The sequence below is a fragment of the Rhea americana genome, unplaced genomic scaffold (assembly GCF_003343005.1).
Source record: "Rhea americana isolate MKP2758 unplaced genomic scaffold, rheAme1 scaffold_290, whole genome shotgun sequence".
NCBI classification, from domain to species: domain Eukaryota; kingdom Metazoa; phylum Chordata; class Aves; order Rheiformes; family Rheidae; genus Rhea; species Rhea americana.
In genome coordinates, this window is record NW_028186413.1 from 893052 (window position 1) to 909352 (window position 16301).

Consider the following 16301-nt stretch of genomic DNA (forward strand, 5'->3'; position numbering starts at 1 on the left):
GCGCCCGGCGCCGCGGCCGGGAGGTGCCTCGCCGGCGGGGCGGCCGCCCCGGGGGGTGGGAGCCGCCGGGAGGGCATCCCGCCGGCAGCGCTCTGTTAGGAACCCACTTTTCCCGACTTTTCCCTCGGAAACGAAGGGCGGGCGCGCCTAGCCCGCCTCAGCGCGGCGGTGGCGGGTGCTCGCCGCTGTCAAGGCGCCGCCGTTTGGCAACTAGCACCTTTCCGGGGGCGTCCAGCACCGCACGGGCGTGCGCCCGGCGGAGAAGCGCCTGGGTAGGGGCATGCGGGCGACGTGCCGGTCGGTAGCGTTTTCTGCTTGAAGCTTATAACAGCTTTCTGCTCTCCCAGAGCACCGTGAATGCAAGAGCCTCCGAGCCTCGTAGAAGCGCTAATGAGTTGAGCCCTCCAAACATGCCTGTGTGAAAGGTAAGCGGTAGCATCCTTACTTTGCACCTGGAGGAGCTGAGAGACAGGAAGAGAGTAATTTACCCATTGCAATTTCCTGCGGCTTTTCTTTTTTGTTGGAAAAGTCTAAATGACCTGGAACTGCGGTTATTAACTCCTTAAGTACACTCGTAATCCTCAGGATGGCAAGTTGCAACTCTCTTAGATAGTATTGCACAAAACTGGTGCATCTTCATTTGGTGCATCTCATGCAGATGCTTGAAGTCCAACTCGATATACAGCAAAGTAGCCATTCTCTTTGCTTTTCTATCACAGATGTTCCCTCTTGAAAAAATGTAGAGCTAAGTGATATTTTCCTGTATTTTCAAGCTGGAATAGCTTCTTTCTGGACATGATCAATGAGAATTAAGAAATACTTACAATTGTGAATGAAATACAAGAATTATTGCTCATCTAGTTTGAGATTTAGGTCACTCTAGGAAACTCGATTGTGATTAAAATAATATTAACGTTTTAATATAGTCTAAACATGGACAAAGAAATTCTCAGGTAAGTGTTACCATGTTATGTTTATCATGCCAACAATCATTATAACTCAGTGTAATAGTTCAGAAAAGAAACACTGCAGCTGAAGAACAGCACTGAAAATCAATAATTCAGATTCTGTTTATTACTCTGAAAGACTTACTGGTAGCCTTGGGCAAGTCACTCCGCCTTTCCATGTCTCTGTTTCCTTCCTCATGAAACAAATAAATGTACTTGCTAGCTTTACAGAGATGTTGAGAGGTTTAATTAATTAATTTGTTTCATAACTGCTTGGAGATTTTGGGATGCATGAAGCATTAAATAGAATTTCAGCTATGAATTCTCTTACTGTGTGTCATTGCTTACATGTTTCTTGTGTGACCTAAATTAACTAAAGTTTATAGTGGGAGTCAACAAAGTACCAGTTTGGGTTTGGGATTTCCTTGGCTGTCTGTGAACTCCTCTAGTAAGCAAAAATAAAGTATACTTCTCACAGGCTATTTAGTGGACAGAACTGCTAGTACTCTAACAGAATGTTTTTTTTTCTTGTTATTCAAAATAAGAGTTTCTTCACTAAAAATTTCTTCTGCCTTTATTGATGACATTGTTTGAAGTACTGTGATATTTAGAATAATTTTGTTTTGCTAGGAAAAGCTGAGTGCTGCTATTTAATACAAGATGTGAGAATATTTTTTTGAACAGTTTTGTATCCTGTGCTGTGGGTATTGACTTCATAAACTTGGTGCTGGTTTTTCTCTGCATATTCATGGAGAATCTCTTCTAAAATCTCTTCTTCAGTCATAGAAAATACTTATTGCAAATGAAAAAATACATGAATTGAACAAATCAATTCCTTACGGTAAATATTGGTAGATTTATTTTACCCAAGGGAGATCTGTTTTCGTCAGTTTTTATGCGATATAATTAGTAAATCTGCTCTAACTAGATAGTAAATATCCTTACCACAATGGAGAGTAAAATGTGTTTTACTGCCTGGATAAATGCTAGATGTGATTTTCATAGGTTGCATATACCTATAATAAGAAGGAGTTGTTGAAAGCTAACTCTAGACTGACATCTTTGGTAATTTTAAAGGTTTGTTAAATGCTGCCTRTATTTTCCATTTCTCTTCCTCGGGTGCAGGAAGAGGGAGTGCATACACCTTTTTCAAACCTGAGAATTCAGCCTATCCCAGCACTGGTAGAAAGTTATTCCTGCCACCAGACAGCCTTTGGGTTAGCACAATTATCTCACTTGCTAGTGGAGAATTGGTCACATCTATTAGTATCCAGCAGTTTGAGTASTGAGAAATAGGGTTGAAAGAGGCTATAAAACTGAAGTGTCCCTTCTCACAGAAATGATTGCTTTTAGTCAAAATTGAGTCACATTCCTAGGACTGTGTGTGGAAACTTGCACATCTGGCAGCCACAACTTATTCTAGCAATGAGCAGAAAGAAACTTAGTTACTTCTGCTATTGTTCCTGGACATTTTGCAAGAAATAACCCCCCTCTTTCATATTTCTTTCTTTCTTTCTTTCTTTTTAAAGAAATTTTAAAAAATAAGGAAACAACTTTCCTTTACCATTGTTTCCTGGTTTAGAATTGGTAATCCAGGTGTCTAGAGACTGAAAGAGAGTACGACTTTTGCTTACCAAATAGTATTTAACTAATAAATATGATATCTCAACAGCAAGTTTATCCTGGCTTTTTACATTTTTTTTACTGTCTCCATTCATCTGAATTAGCTAAAGAGCTTAGTTGTAGTAGTGTAGTCTCCTAACGCTGTTAAAGCATGATGCCAGTTTGTGTTCAAGACAGTAACCATGTATTATAAATAAGTTTTTTTTTTTTTTTTTTTTTTTTTTTTTTTTTTTTTTTTTTTTTTTTTTTTTTTTTTTTTTTTTTTGAGATTTGTTTGTACCAATGCATGGAAAAAATTCAGGGATGTATATACTCAGCTGTACAAAAGGTAGAATGCTTCTTCCTCCTAAGCAGGATCAAGATCAAGATCAAGATCAAGAATTCAAATTTCCTCTCGTCTTATGTAATTAATAGAATTCATTTACTCCACAGATTCAAAATATTCTCATGCAAGGCTTGCATTATATGTTTCTATTTGCACAGCTAAGCACAATAGGGATATGGTGAAGTAGTAACATAGCTGCATTAGCAAAAACTCTGAACCCTTGTGTACTGCACTTTTACCGGACTTAGTTATTTGCTCAGGATGGGAACAAAGAACAAAGAATAGTGGAGGGGAAATAAAAGCCTAATAGGAAAGAGAAAATTTTGCTGATGTAACCTGTGTCTTTTCTCATAAGTGCTTTGTCAGTAGAAGTTTAGCAGAAGCAAAGTGTTTGCAATATAGACCTGGCCTAAGGGGTTTGGCGATGCTGGGAACCACGGGAAGAGCAATACAGAGCATTGCAAATAGATTTTCCTGTCAGATGCTAACATCACATGTTCACCTGCTGCTGGGACATAGTCAGGTATTAAATCTCCAGGCATAATGAGGATATTACATATACAACTTGAAATTATCTGCTTGTCTGCTTGGTCTTTTTTTTTTTTTTTTTTTTTTTTTTTTTTTTTTTTTTTCATAGACTTATAATGGCTACAGTGAGAATCAGCAATAGCATTATTTAGAGCAGACAAGGAGTTGTAGAGATTCTTGTCACTTTACTCAGGTAAGTATTGCGTTTCAGTACCAGATAAACATAACACTAAAGTTACAGTCCTTTCACTACCATTGTCGTGTTTTATATCTTGCTTTGGTTTTGCTGTTTTGTTTCATTTTGGATTATTTTTTCTTTTTTTATGAGATAGTTAATCTGCAGAGTGTCTTATATTCTTTTTATGCCATCTTATATTTTCTAATAAAATGGCTACTTAGAGTTATCAAAGTATTTTAAAAGTTCTTTGAAACTATTAGAGTGGGTGTGTTGTCCTTTTAAAGCTGGTGAATCTGATTCTTCTACTAGTGGTGCATTACATCACATTTTGGCTAAAATGATATATAATTTTGGAGCTAAGTAAGTGTCAGGCTCCGATCTTGCTCTGTACAACTCAAGATCAGAAATAAGATTATAAAATTCTAAATTTCAAAATTAGGCTATAATTTAATGGATGTGTTGAAGCCTACTGAAGCAAATTGGTCATGCCAATTGTGAGTGGTAATATTTTACAGACCTAATATAACCTTTTAACTCTATCTACATTTCAGGCTTATTTCCATGAAAATGCAATTGGCACTCTCGTCAAAGCTATGTTGGGCAGCCTTGAAGACAGTAATAACCCCAAAGGAATTATATGATAATATATTTTATATTCTGTCTGAGTATAAAGCCTGGAAAAAAAATCAGATGCATCTGGATACATAGATAGATGAACTCTATGCCCTGTCTAGATATAGGCTATATCTAGCTATATATAGAAACTAAAGATAATGACATAACAGATGAATGTAGCAGCGGTAACAACAGAGTTGTACCAATAATGAATACACATGAACAGCACATTGATTTAGAGTGAGATGAGGCTACCAGCAGGGTAGTGCAGTTTCAATGTGGAAACGCAGAGGCATTTATCATGAAGCAAGTGAAAGAGTGGTTCCTCTGTGGTAAAATACATCTGGGGTCATACACATACACATATGTTAAGATTATATATGTAGAATATAAAAGCAAGTATTGATTTCAGTTTACATTGTAGCCTTCTTACTACATTTGTAAACTGACTGGCACAGGTGTCTCTGACCTCGCTGGTGCTCCTACATGCTGTCATGATACTTTAACAGTGAGAAACAATGAATATATTTTTAAAGTGGTTTTGTGTGCAAGACTGAGTCATTAACAGGATATGGAAATATAGTTAAAATGCGCTTTGATCCCATACAAACTGAAGGATGTGACATGTTTTAGAGTTCTCTTCTATTAATATGACCTCCTGTGGAAATGCTTTGCAAATAAAGATAAAAATATTTATTTGATATCTCGAATTGCTCGAGTCTATAGGTAGGTATAGATATACGCAGAGAGAGGACTGTTCTGTATAACTCCATCTGGAACATTTTATTCATTTCTGACATCTTGGAGGTAATTGCACGAAGGACAATTAAAACAATAATCAGGGAAAATTAAAGCTATTAATTACACACAGTAGAGGAGAACAACAGGCCAGGGAACTTTCAACATTTACAAGTATTTGGAAAGAATAAAGATCAAGGCTGGTGAAGAAATGTTAGTTGGAAAAGAGGACAGAAATTAAAATCAGAATTGGAAACACTAGACTCTATGTCGGACATTTCTGATGCTGTAAGTAGTCCCCAAAAAAGAAAAAAAGAAGTGAGAGCAGTTCCATTGCGTGCAATATTTCTGAGCGGGCTGGATTAAGCCCAAGAAGGAATTTTGTTTTGACAGCAATAAAATTGTCTTCCTCACTTAGATGTCTGATTAATGTTTTTGTCCTTTTTTGAGTCTCTTGGGCATTACAATCACACTTTGAATGCTTTGCAGCTCTTCCTGTGGACTTGTGGTTCTACTACTCAATCAGTGCATAGATCACACTCGTGGTAACCTCAAATAATCTCTTCCTTTGCTGACTTCCTGTTGTGAGACAATGTTTCATGTTCGGGTTGTAGGCTGTTTGCACATGAAACCCTCTGCATGGTTTTTGATCCTCCAAATGCAATTGTACATGTCTTACCTGAATGAGTCTGCTTGCATGGATGAGAAAGACATGCTTTTAAGCAGATGCCAGATTAATCTGGCATCTCAGTCACAGTAACAGTCCCAACCCCAAGCAGTGTCCTACATTCTGTTACAATATGGGTGAGGATTGACTTCTGAGGCATTAATGGAGTGAACAAACTTAGTTAATACGTACTTTTAGCCTAAATGAAATATTTCAAACTTTATTGTTACTTTCCATGAAAACATTTTTGCAAAGAATAATTATATTCCTAGCTATCTAAATGGMATTTTGAAATTTTCTTTTCATTCAGAATGAAATAAAAAATGCTAGTGCCGGAAAGAAGATCTTTAAATGGTGGTTTCTAGGTTTGCATTTTTGATGGTAGAAAGGACTGAACTTTAATTTACTGAACTTGGATGCTTTAATAGGCATGTCTGTACTGGTTGGGAATGAGTGCCTTTAGCATTCTGTAGATKAAAATGACTTTCTTACTCATCCTACACAATAGTGTGTAGAATGAAAGATCCTTGTAAGGGCTAGGAATAGTAATATTAGTGCTACCAAAAATTATTGAGAAAGCATTTATATCACAGAATGAATTTAAAATAGAAGAAAATTACATGTTAAATATGGTTTGGGCATACATATTATTTTAATTTTGTTTTTTTCTGAGGCAGAAAAAAAGTTATGCATTCAGTGYGTGCATGTGAGTGTGTGTGTGTGTGTATGTGTATTCCATGTTAATTTATGTACATGGTGAAAAACACACAAGTAACATTTTCGATGAAAGGAATAACCAGAATAAACTTTAATACTCTGATAAGATACCTTCTACATGCGTACTGGAAACTTCTGAAAATACTGAAATATTTCTGTCCCGTCTGCAGCATATTGCAGAATGAATGTAACCCTTCATTCTCACAGGATATTTCTGAAATTTGTAAGCAGTGATTTTGCACTTTTCCTAGCATTWCATCTCCCATCTTGGAGAGATAGATGGCCACTAGTTTTGTTGAACTCACTAAAAGCGTGATTGAGAGAGCATTTCTGACWCCTTTTGTCTTGGGGTGTAAGAACTTGCCATACTGGTGCCACTGCAGTTTTGAAAGGGACTGAATAGTACTAACTGGTGATGTGTGAACTATGCAGTTTGGGAATTTGGTCAGTAGATTAGCTGTAATTATTATAATATAAATATAAGTTTATACTTTTTTCGGTCACTTTCTGCCTCCTGCCTAATTTTGCTATCAGATATATTCCTGTGAGTTAATAGGAAGGGAAAGGTGATATTTGGAAGTTAGTCTCTCTTGAMCCCATTGCCTTTGTGTGTTTTCATGGGCTTACCCTGCATTATTTAGCACTTAATTGTCATTGGATTCAGTTAAATGAGTTGGTTACTCTTGTATTTTTAAGCTTGTGTTTGTGAAACATTTAAATGAATGGTAAAATTGAAGTTGCTGGACAACAGGGAGGACCAGCAAATAATTCTCAGCTGGTATAAGCATCATGGAAGTAAACCACCACCATTTTAACAAGATTTATAGGTGTTTTCCCTGTTATTAGCAGCAAATTAAATTGCAATGTGTGTAAAATATTTGCTAGTGTTTTGGGGTGGGTTTGGGAAAAGTACCAAAAATAGTTTTTATTGAAGTTTCCTTTGCTCCATCACTAATCTAGCTTAGCAGTCCTTGCAGCAAGCAGTTATATTTTGGTACTGTCAGCAGCRGTGCAAATAGATCCTTACCCTTCAATGTTTAATGGAACAAAATACCATGCATATTTCTTTGCAACATTACTTATAAGTTTCATGGCATCAGTATGGCAACAGCTGTTCATAGTTGCTGACTATTTCTTCTAAAATATGTATTATTCTCTTACCTGATTAGGAGTGGGTGCTACAATTGATTGCTATATTTTCATTGCTTTTGAATGGCTTAACAAGATGATCTTACAATGCAGTCTAAATTGTGAAAAAAAGTATAATGACAGTGTAATTCAACATGAAATTAAGTACAGACTAAGTACTACGTTCAACTCAAATGTGCTTTCGCTACGAATAATTTGTCAAGAAGTTATGCAAAGATGATGAAAACTGAGTTGAAATTCAGGGATCATTTCCTGAGGCAAAGTTTGCAGGCTGAAGCTGATGATTTGCTGCTTCTCCCTAAAGTGGAACAGATTTTTCACTAAAAATTTGAACAAAATTCTTACCGAAACCCTTGTTGAGGTAATTTAAGGTAATTTAAGCAGGCTCCTGTTTGCTTTGGATAGTGTATCAAATTAATTTCATTAGGTGAGCTTACTTTATCTGTACCAATGTTCAATTCAGTTAATGGCATCAGTCTTACCGTACTTTTTGGCTGCAGTTGAACACCTATTCACTGATGTAGATAGGGAGAATCAAAATAGTTAAYGTTCACATGTTGCTTTTTCTGGAATAAACTATATTCTTTACTGTTTGTTTCTGCTGGTAATGGAGTGAAAACCGTGGCAACTGCTCTTTCAATCTAGAACTGACAGCCCCTTTGAATGACATGGCATATTAGCATTTTCTTCCATGGACAAGTATCCTTCAGCCTCCTTTTCATTTTTGGTAGCGTATCAGATTTTGATTTCCAAACTGAATCAAAACCCCTTATTTTCAGAAAAGGCTCAGTTACTTATTAAAGCTTTTGTTGGAAGATGTGGCTGGTAATGATGTAGTGTAATACGAGAATAAGAGAGTCTTTTAACTTTAAAAAATGGTACTATGGAATGTAAGTGATCAGAAAGCCCAAATTCCTATAATTTCCAGTCCTATGCATCAAATAAACTTGTAGCAAATTCACTCCCAACTGTTGGGGAGTTGGGGCTCATGTGGCCTGTTGTCTATACATGTYTGGCTTCACCTAAACTATGCAGATGATCAAGTATCATATGCATGTTTCWAAATAGTGCTATCTATTTCTTTAATTTTCAGTATGCAAATAAGTTAACTAAGCCAAGTATGGAGCTATTTAACGTATAAAGCACCTTCAGCTGCTTCAAGTTGTTTTGGGAGGGGAGGCTGGTACATTTATGCCATTGTAATGAGTTTTAAATAGTCACTGGTAGTAAATGTTACTGTTTCTGGTCACATTCTCTTGTCAATGGTGCTTTGGTTCTTTGCCCTTCTGCAGCCTCTTCCATTTAAAAATGTTGAAGTGATTTCATATATATCCTTATTGATCGGTTTAGTTTCTAGACAGCTACTGAAGTGAGAAAGAATGATTATACATTGGACTGTGGACAGACTTGGACAAGTAAACTTGGAGCGTAAGTCGGTGAAGTATGTGGTCAAATCTGGTCCTAGTCAGTGAAAAACTTGTGTTTGTGGTTCAAGGCAGGTCTGCTATTTGAAATCGCTACGAGGGTCATTTGTCATGGCTACATTCAGAGCTATGTAGTTAGTATTTCCTCACCATCTGGGTGATTTAATCACATCAACATCCTACTTGTTAACTGTTGTAAATTTAATCGCACTTTTATTATTGCAAATCCACATTTTTATTATATGTGGAGCTTTGTGATTTTCATTATTACGTTTTGCTAGTCATGCTTTTAAGGATATCACAGATGAGACAGCATAGAGCATCTCTTCACTGAAGGTAGCACGGTCTGAGCCATAGTCATGCCACCCTAGCGCTCCCCTCTGGTGCTTCTTTCACCGTGGTTGTGGTGGTGCCTCCACAAAGGAGGCAAGGGAACAAAGAGGAACCCCTTGGTAGCTGCCTCCTCCCATCCATCAGTCAGGCTGGGCTAAGCTCTGCATAGTCATGCAAGAGGGCTTACTGGCCACTTTGCTGCCATGGGCTGCTGTCTTCCTATTGTAGGAAGGGTGGCAATATCATTTGACCAAGAATAAATAAGAATGACATAGTTCTGTTTTTTTCACTGCCTGTTGACTTTCTTCCAGACCTTGATTCTGAATATGCTGAAAGACTATCAGTTTTCCAGTTATGCTAAACAATGTGGTATGGAGGTTCCTTCTAATGTATAAAGAAGGGTTTACCTTCTCTATTAAATGTATGCATGCATGACAGGAAAAAATTAGGCAGGTTGTTGAATTTTGAAAATATGAACTATGAATTTCAGGCAACACTAGAGATACTTGGTGATGATCGACTATTGAGATAATGTATCAAGCTTTACAAAAAGGGAGGTCTAGGAAACTATCTTGCATGTTCCATAACCTCTGGTCAGAAAGACCCTAATCCAGGGAGCATTTAAAACTATCCCTAAATTTACACATATGCTTAATTCTTATTGATGTGCTGAAGTCCTCATAGAGATCAAACCAAAGAAAAGTGAAGTCACTTACCAGTATCTGGTATTTTTTCTTTTGTAGTCCAGGAAACTTCTTACAATGTATGACTGTGATTGAAGAAAAAAGAAAAGAAAAGAAAAGAAAAGAAAAAAATGTTACTGGGATTTTTTGTCTATTTTTCAGAAAGTATTTCATCATTTTAAAAAAAGTGGTTCTTTTCTCTCCTCTTGATTTTAAAGAATTAAGAATAACTTTTTATAATAAAAAATATGGTTTTTAGAAGCCTTTTTCTTAACTTAAAAAAATCCACATCATGTTTTCAGACATGATATACTGGTTTGGCTGGTTTTTACCTCCTTTCTTTCAAGATACGCTGTTGTATGGTTTTAATATTTATAGATGGGAATATGAGTAGACCTGGGTATGCTTGGATAAGTTGCAGTGTATGTTTCTGTGTATATGGTGAGAGAATATGTAGATATAGTAAAATATTACTGGATAAAGTAATTGGTGATCTGCATAATGTGTCCTGTAATGATTAGTTTATATCCAAAAAAGGGTAAAACTTATCTGCAAAATGCATTAGAATGCTATGAAAATGTCATCKTGCATTACAGTATGTTAAAGCAATTTTGCTGTCCACTGTAATGTATTTAGGTATGCAGTTTTAGGGTGCAGTATTATTTTTAGCCTAAGCAAGAATGCACAAGAAAAGACATACTTCACAGCCAAAATTACTTGCTCCTAAATTAATTTTTAGAACACCTGAATACAAATGACCAGAGACCGGACTGTGCAGCCAGCAGTAGCTGAGGGACCCAGGCCAACAAGGWGGTCTCACTGTGCGTGTGCGTATTAACGACACTGCTGAACCAGGATGTGGGTCGCTAAAGTTTTAGCAGCCTAGGTGTCTGTCAGAAACTTTTGGCRTCTATATGCGGGGAGCTGTGGGGAAAAGTAAAAGGTTGCTTTGTACTTTAGCTCCTTGCCAGTTTTATTTCTGAATCCTATGAAACAGGTTTTCCTTGGGAAAAAAAAAAAAAAAAAAACATTTCATATTTGTTTTGGGGGTTTTCTTTCCTTCTGTCTATTTCTGTTTTTAATAATTGAAAACTACTGTTCATTATTTACATAAAACTGTCTCTCTTGGGTCTGTTTTCTGTAACCTTTCCCCTCCGAAGAATTCTAGGAATTTGCTGGCTTTCCTCGGGGGGATCCTGGCCATGTTTTATCTGAGAGTTTAGGCTAGATAGTTGGCAATTTTTACAAAGTGACTTTCTATGTTTAAATACTTACATTTAACCTCTGTATAGATCTGCCATTTGAGCATATTTTGAGAAATCATGCATATAGGAAAATATGCACTTTAATTTAACATTCAGCCTTCTTGGTAGCTAGCAGTAAATCTCCACGTGCAAAATGGAAGGCCCTTTAGAAAAATAAAAGCAATGTAGAAAACCCAAGCACCCTAAAGGCCAGGTAATTCAACTATTTTTCTAGAATTCTGCTACTTTCTTTTTCCTCTTTTCTTTCTGTCATCTTTTTCTTTCTTCCTTCCTTTTTTTTTTTTTGCCTAACTGAGGACGTGTCAGAACTAGAGGCCTTGAGCACAGCACAAAATGACCCCAGCACAAACCTCCAGCATTCCTTATCCTTTACTCTCCAGCTGTTAACATCAGCCAATGCAGCACGCAGTCTTGGCTGCCGCTAACACAATCTCTGTGGCTCTCGCTCCTTCCTTTTTCCCTCCCTCCCTTCTCCGTTTGCCAGTACAGTCAGCAATGTTTTATATTAAGCACAGTTGCAATTATTTTTAATCAGTGAGTCCCGAATGTCTCATTCCCCTCATACCAGCTACTTGAAAAAGATGGGGAAGGGAAGGAGGGACTTTTTTCAAAGCATACAAATTTTTCTTTAGGATCAGGTGTTCAGCAGGGCTTTTGTCTGAAGGACTCAGAAAAATTATTTGAAAGCCACTTATATGTGTGTGTGTATATATATAATATATATGTATGTATATACAGGGTTCTTTCAGTCTACACAGAGTTATATTTCCTTTAAAGCATCTCTATAAATGAATATTTTCTCATAAATTCTTCTTCTAACTCTCTCACACATCTGTTTGCCCTAGGATATTTCAAAGATGGTTTGGCTCCCACTGAGACTTGGAGATCTAATGCCACAATGAGGACTCACACCCGGGGAGCCCCGAGTGTGTTTTTCATACATGTGATTTGCATCGCCTTTGCCCACAGCACCAGTGAGGACCCAGCTGCTATGATTCCCTTTGTCAATGCCAACTACGACAGCTACCCCATGCTCTACTTTTCCAAAGGGGATGTGGAAGGTCTGCGTCTCAAGGCAGCCACCACCCACCAGCACATCGCGGCTCGTCTGACTGAGGCGGTGCAGACCATGTTGTCGAACCCCCTGGAGTACCTCCCTCCCTGGGACCCGAAGGAATTCAGCTCTCGGTGGAATGAAATTTATGGCAACAATCTCGGGGCCCTGGCAATGTTCTGCTTGCTCTACCCGGAAAATATCGAAGCCATCAACATGGCCAAGGATTACATGGAGAGGATGGCAGCTCAGCCTAGTTGGTAGATTTTTGTCTTTTTTTTTTAAGTTGCTGTATAAACTCTGCTTGCAATTGAAAGAGTGAGTGGATGAGTGAAATGTTTAAATATATTAGCTGGTAGCTGTCATAGTCTACATAATTAGCTGAGTTGCTCATACATTCACTTTAACAGTGACTGACTTGCTGTATGCGCTTATCTTCTTTTAGACTAGCTGTGCCCCACAGYTTTTCACCATCACTAGACCTACTCTACTGTAAATTAATGCTGCAAGAAGGAACCAGAACCCTTTGTATATCATCCTAACTCCTATAAATTGAAAATATGAAAAATATAAAAAATTGTGTAGGTAAAAATGACACTCTAGCTTTTCTAAAAATGATAGAGGTAGTACAGTTTTCCAGTCTGGTGAAAAGTGTTCATTTATATTTACACCAAAGGTGACAGCTACTCAGCTTGGTAATAGAGTTTAACTAATAGAAAAAGCTCAAGTGAAATTCCTTTTTTCTAATTTTTTTTCTCTTGCTTATTGTCATATTCCAAACATCATCTTTTAAATCGCTTTCAGAATTGTTTCCTCAGTTAAATATTTCATGAATGCTCTAACATGTATCTGTCTAAGGCTCATTTTCACAGAATGGCTGAGGTTGGAAGGGACCTCTGGGGATTATCTAGTCCAACTGCTTGCTCAAGCAGGGTCACCTAGACTTGCAACTCCTTTGCTGTGCAGTTCTTGGGCATCTTCTCTATCATATTATGCGCTTTATCACTGAGACATGATAAAGATAGCTGACCATCTAAATACATAGCTATACTGCAGTTGTTTGAGTGACTCACATTTTGATATATTTGGATTTATTTCACCTGGATATGAGTTGTCATGTACAAGTCACTCTGTCCTCATTGTGGCCTCCACTTTCTATAAGGGCAGAAGTTAACATACTTTGTCCTGAAACACATTGAACTATTTCCTAATTCTAGCAAACTACTTTCCTCTGTGCATATGTAGGAAATTGTGCACTGGAAGAGTTGCAGGGTTGGCAAGTTGCAGTTTAAGTGAATGTGGAACCTGAAGATTAGCTAGAAGTCTAAAAACGCCTGGTCATTCTTGGTCATTCAGTAAATGACCTCTAAGGACCTTTTTCAGTCTTGCTAAGACTCTGCCCTAGGTTCTTGGTTCCCTTTTTCTTGTGTTAGAATTATGTTATGGCCTGAAAAGCCATACAAGTGGGTCTAGCAACTGGGAGCCCCTGCAGAAGGTCTCTCCTTCTCCTTTCACACCCACTGGCAATTATCTCCTTTTCTTTCCTCAGGCAGCTTCACTTCTCTCACCCACCTGTAGCAGTTGCCATTCAGCCCATGTTCCTGAATGTGCCCTGGGGACTGTGAGGAGTTCGGAAGATGAAAACATGGACTTTACTGGGATAGGAGAGTGAGGGGCAATAGGAGTAGTGGCTGCAATGGGGACGCTGCTCCCTTCTGCAGCAGCTACTGTCCTACAGCTCCGTGTTGTTAGCAGCTCACCAGAAGTTCGAATCAGGTTGCAAGTCAGCACAAGAGGAAGTATTTAGCTGTTCAAGCAGTATTCATTACTCAGACAGCTATTTACCTACCTTCTGTGGGGAAAGGGCAAGCTAGTAGTATCCTATAAATGGTGTCCAACCAGGGACAGTCATTGGAAATATGCTGGATTATGTTGGCGTGACTTGAGATCCATAGTTTAAAAGGCGTCAGCAGTGTTGGGGTCCCCCAACACCAAGTATTTAGGAGTTAAATGTCAAAGAAATATAGGAACTAGGACAAAAGAGATGGTGGGAGGGAGAAGGGACACACCGGATTTATGTTGGTTGCATGACACAGAAGAGTGGACACATGGGAATCAGGAAGAAAAATAGTAACATGACAGGATGGTGTTTATTAGCAAAATCTGCCACAGAAGCATAGCGATGCAAAGCCTTGTCCTACCTTCATTTCACCTCATGTCCTGGAAAGCAATCTGTATGACAATCTTTCTTCTGGCACAGGGACAGAGCTTTACAGAGGTAGATCCCAGGTTGTGTAACCATCTGCAACAGCACGTACAGACTTCCCCAAAACTCGACAGCTTCCTCCCTAGTTTCGTTGTTCACACTTTTTTTTACCTTGCTTTGCTTAGTGTGAACACAGAATTATATGATTTTCGTCTCTGTTTTAATAGAATAAGAAAATGAAGCAAGTAATTTTGTGAGTAGTGGACCTCTCATTTATAGCTGTCTTGCTCACTGTTATAATGACCTCATTCCATTTCTTTATCTCCTGTGATTCCTGCCCTGGAATAATTTTGGTTCCTCGGGTCCTTAGCATAATGCTCGCCTTTGTCCCAGCTAAACCTGCTGCTGGTCAGAACTGAGCAGATATCCTATTTCCACTTGGCTTTGATAATCTTTACCCCTAAAAAATACTGTTCCTTTAAAGCAAGTATCTTGTGTTACTTCAAAGATAAGCCATCCTTTTCCCATCTGTCCCTCTTGAGGTAGCCATGTCATTCAGCTGACAATCGAGCTTTAATTGGGGTTCTCTGCTTTACAGAAGAAGAGGGTATAGTGAGCTTGGGAAGGGAAGTTCAGAGGGAGGTAAGCAGAAACATAGGGAATATTGCTGAGCCCTTTGTGCAGCCCCCAAGCACASAGAGTGGCCAGTTTTTCAAACACCRTGACAAAAACATGGACTTGGTTTCCTTTTTTGTTGTTGTTGTTTTTCCCCAGGGAACTTATGACTGAAAGTACTGTACACGTGGAGTTTACACTATAGCTTTTCCATCACTGATGGCAGCAGTATGTGTCCTCCCTTTTCCAACAGCAATTTTCTGGAAAGCTGTAGCAACATAACATCTCTGAGGCATGTACTGTTCTGTGCAGCTTTGCTAAAACAGATCAAGAGATTCAGAAGTAAAAGGAGTGGATAGACAGAAACATGATAATGTAAATCTATTTTTCTTAAGAAAGTCAACTAAAAAGTATCACCAAACATGTTACTGCACTAATTTCTCCACTTAGAATAAGACTAGGAACAAGGACTATCTAAAATATAGCAAATATGAGATGTTGCCTAATCACTACTGACAGGCATTTAAATCTTATGAAGATAACTGTGGTATAAGACTGTACATGAACTATTCTTGCAGTATCACAGTAATGGAATTATAGCAAAAATTGCTCCTCAGTATATATAATAATATTTAATTTGCCTTGGATTTGAGGAAAATATTGCAGATAATTAATAACATTACACTTATTAAATAACTGAGTATAAATATGATCTGACCAGGAGGGCAGAAGGAAGGAGTGGCATTGGTGCTACCACAGCTTAAAGCTCCAAATGCTGCGAGAGCAGTCTGTCTCATCTCCTCTAGTCTCTAATCTAAGTCATCAGTAAAGAGAGCTTGTTCAAGAAAGGTATCAGTAAGATGCCTAGTCTGCAGGAACTTTTCTTTTCTGAGACTTACATACTGTAGATACCTACTCTGCCCTGTAAGTTGCCCTAAAAATGCCTTCTTATCTCTGAGGGTTCCATCAATACATCTTGAAAAGTTAAATCTGGCCACCTTGTATGGATTCCTTGTTGGTAGCTTGATTCTTTCAGTAATATAATCTGAATTTCTTTTTACTTCTGCTGAAATGCTATTGATTCTAAGATAACTCTAGAACTTCAGAAATATCTATTTGCATAAGTTTTCATTAATATTTTTAACGATCTTAAATAAGATATAAGCCTTAACACAAAGCAAAAGTATATTTTGTTAGTGTGTGCAGTAGTGAGATAAAATAAATCCAGTCTCAA

The 16301-nt window shown here is 37.9% G+C and overlaps 1 protein-coding gene across 1 annotated transcript in view; it reads left to right on the plus strand.

Moving 5' to 3' along the window:
• DSE (dermatan sulfate epimerase) overlaps nt 1–16301 on the plus strand; it is a 34862-nt gene that overhangs the window by 673 nt on the left and 17888 nt on the right. The window contains exons 2-3 of the mRNA XM_085309121.1: nt 348–425; nt 12038–12506. Coding sequence (XP_085165247.1) covers nt 12091–12506 — 416 coding nt within the window. The 5' untranslated portion in view covers nt 348–425; nt 12038–12090. The remainder of the gene's footprint in view (nt 1–347; nt 426–12037; nt 12507–16301) is intronic.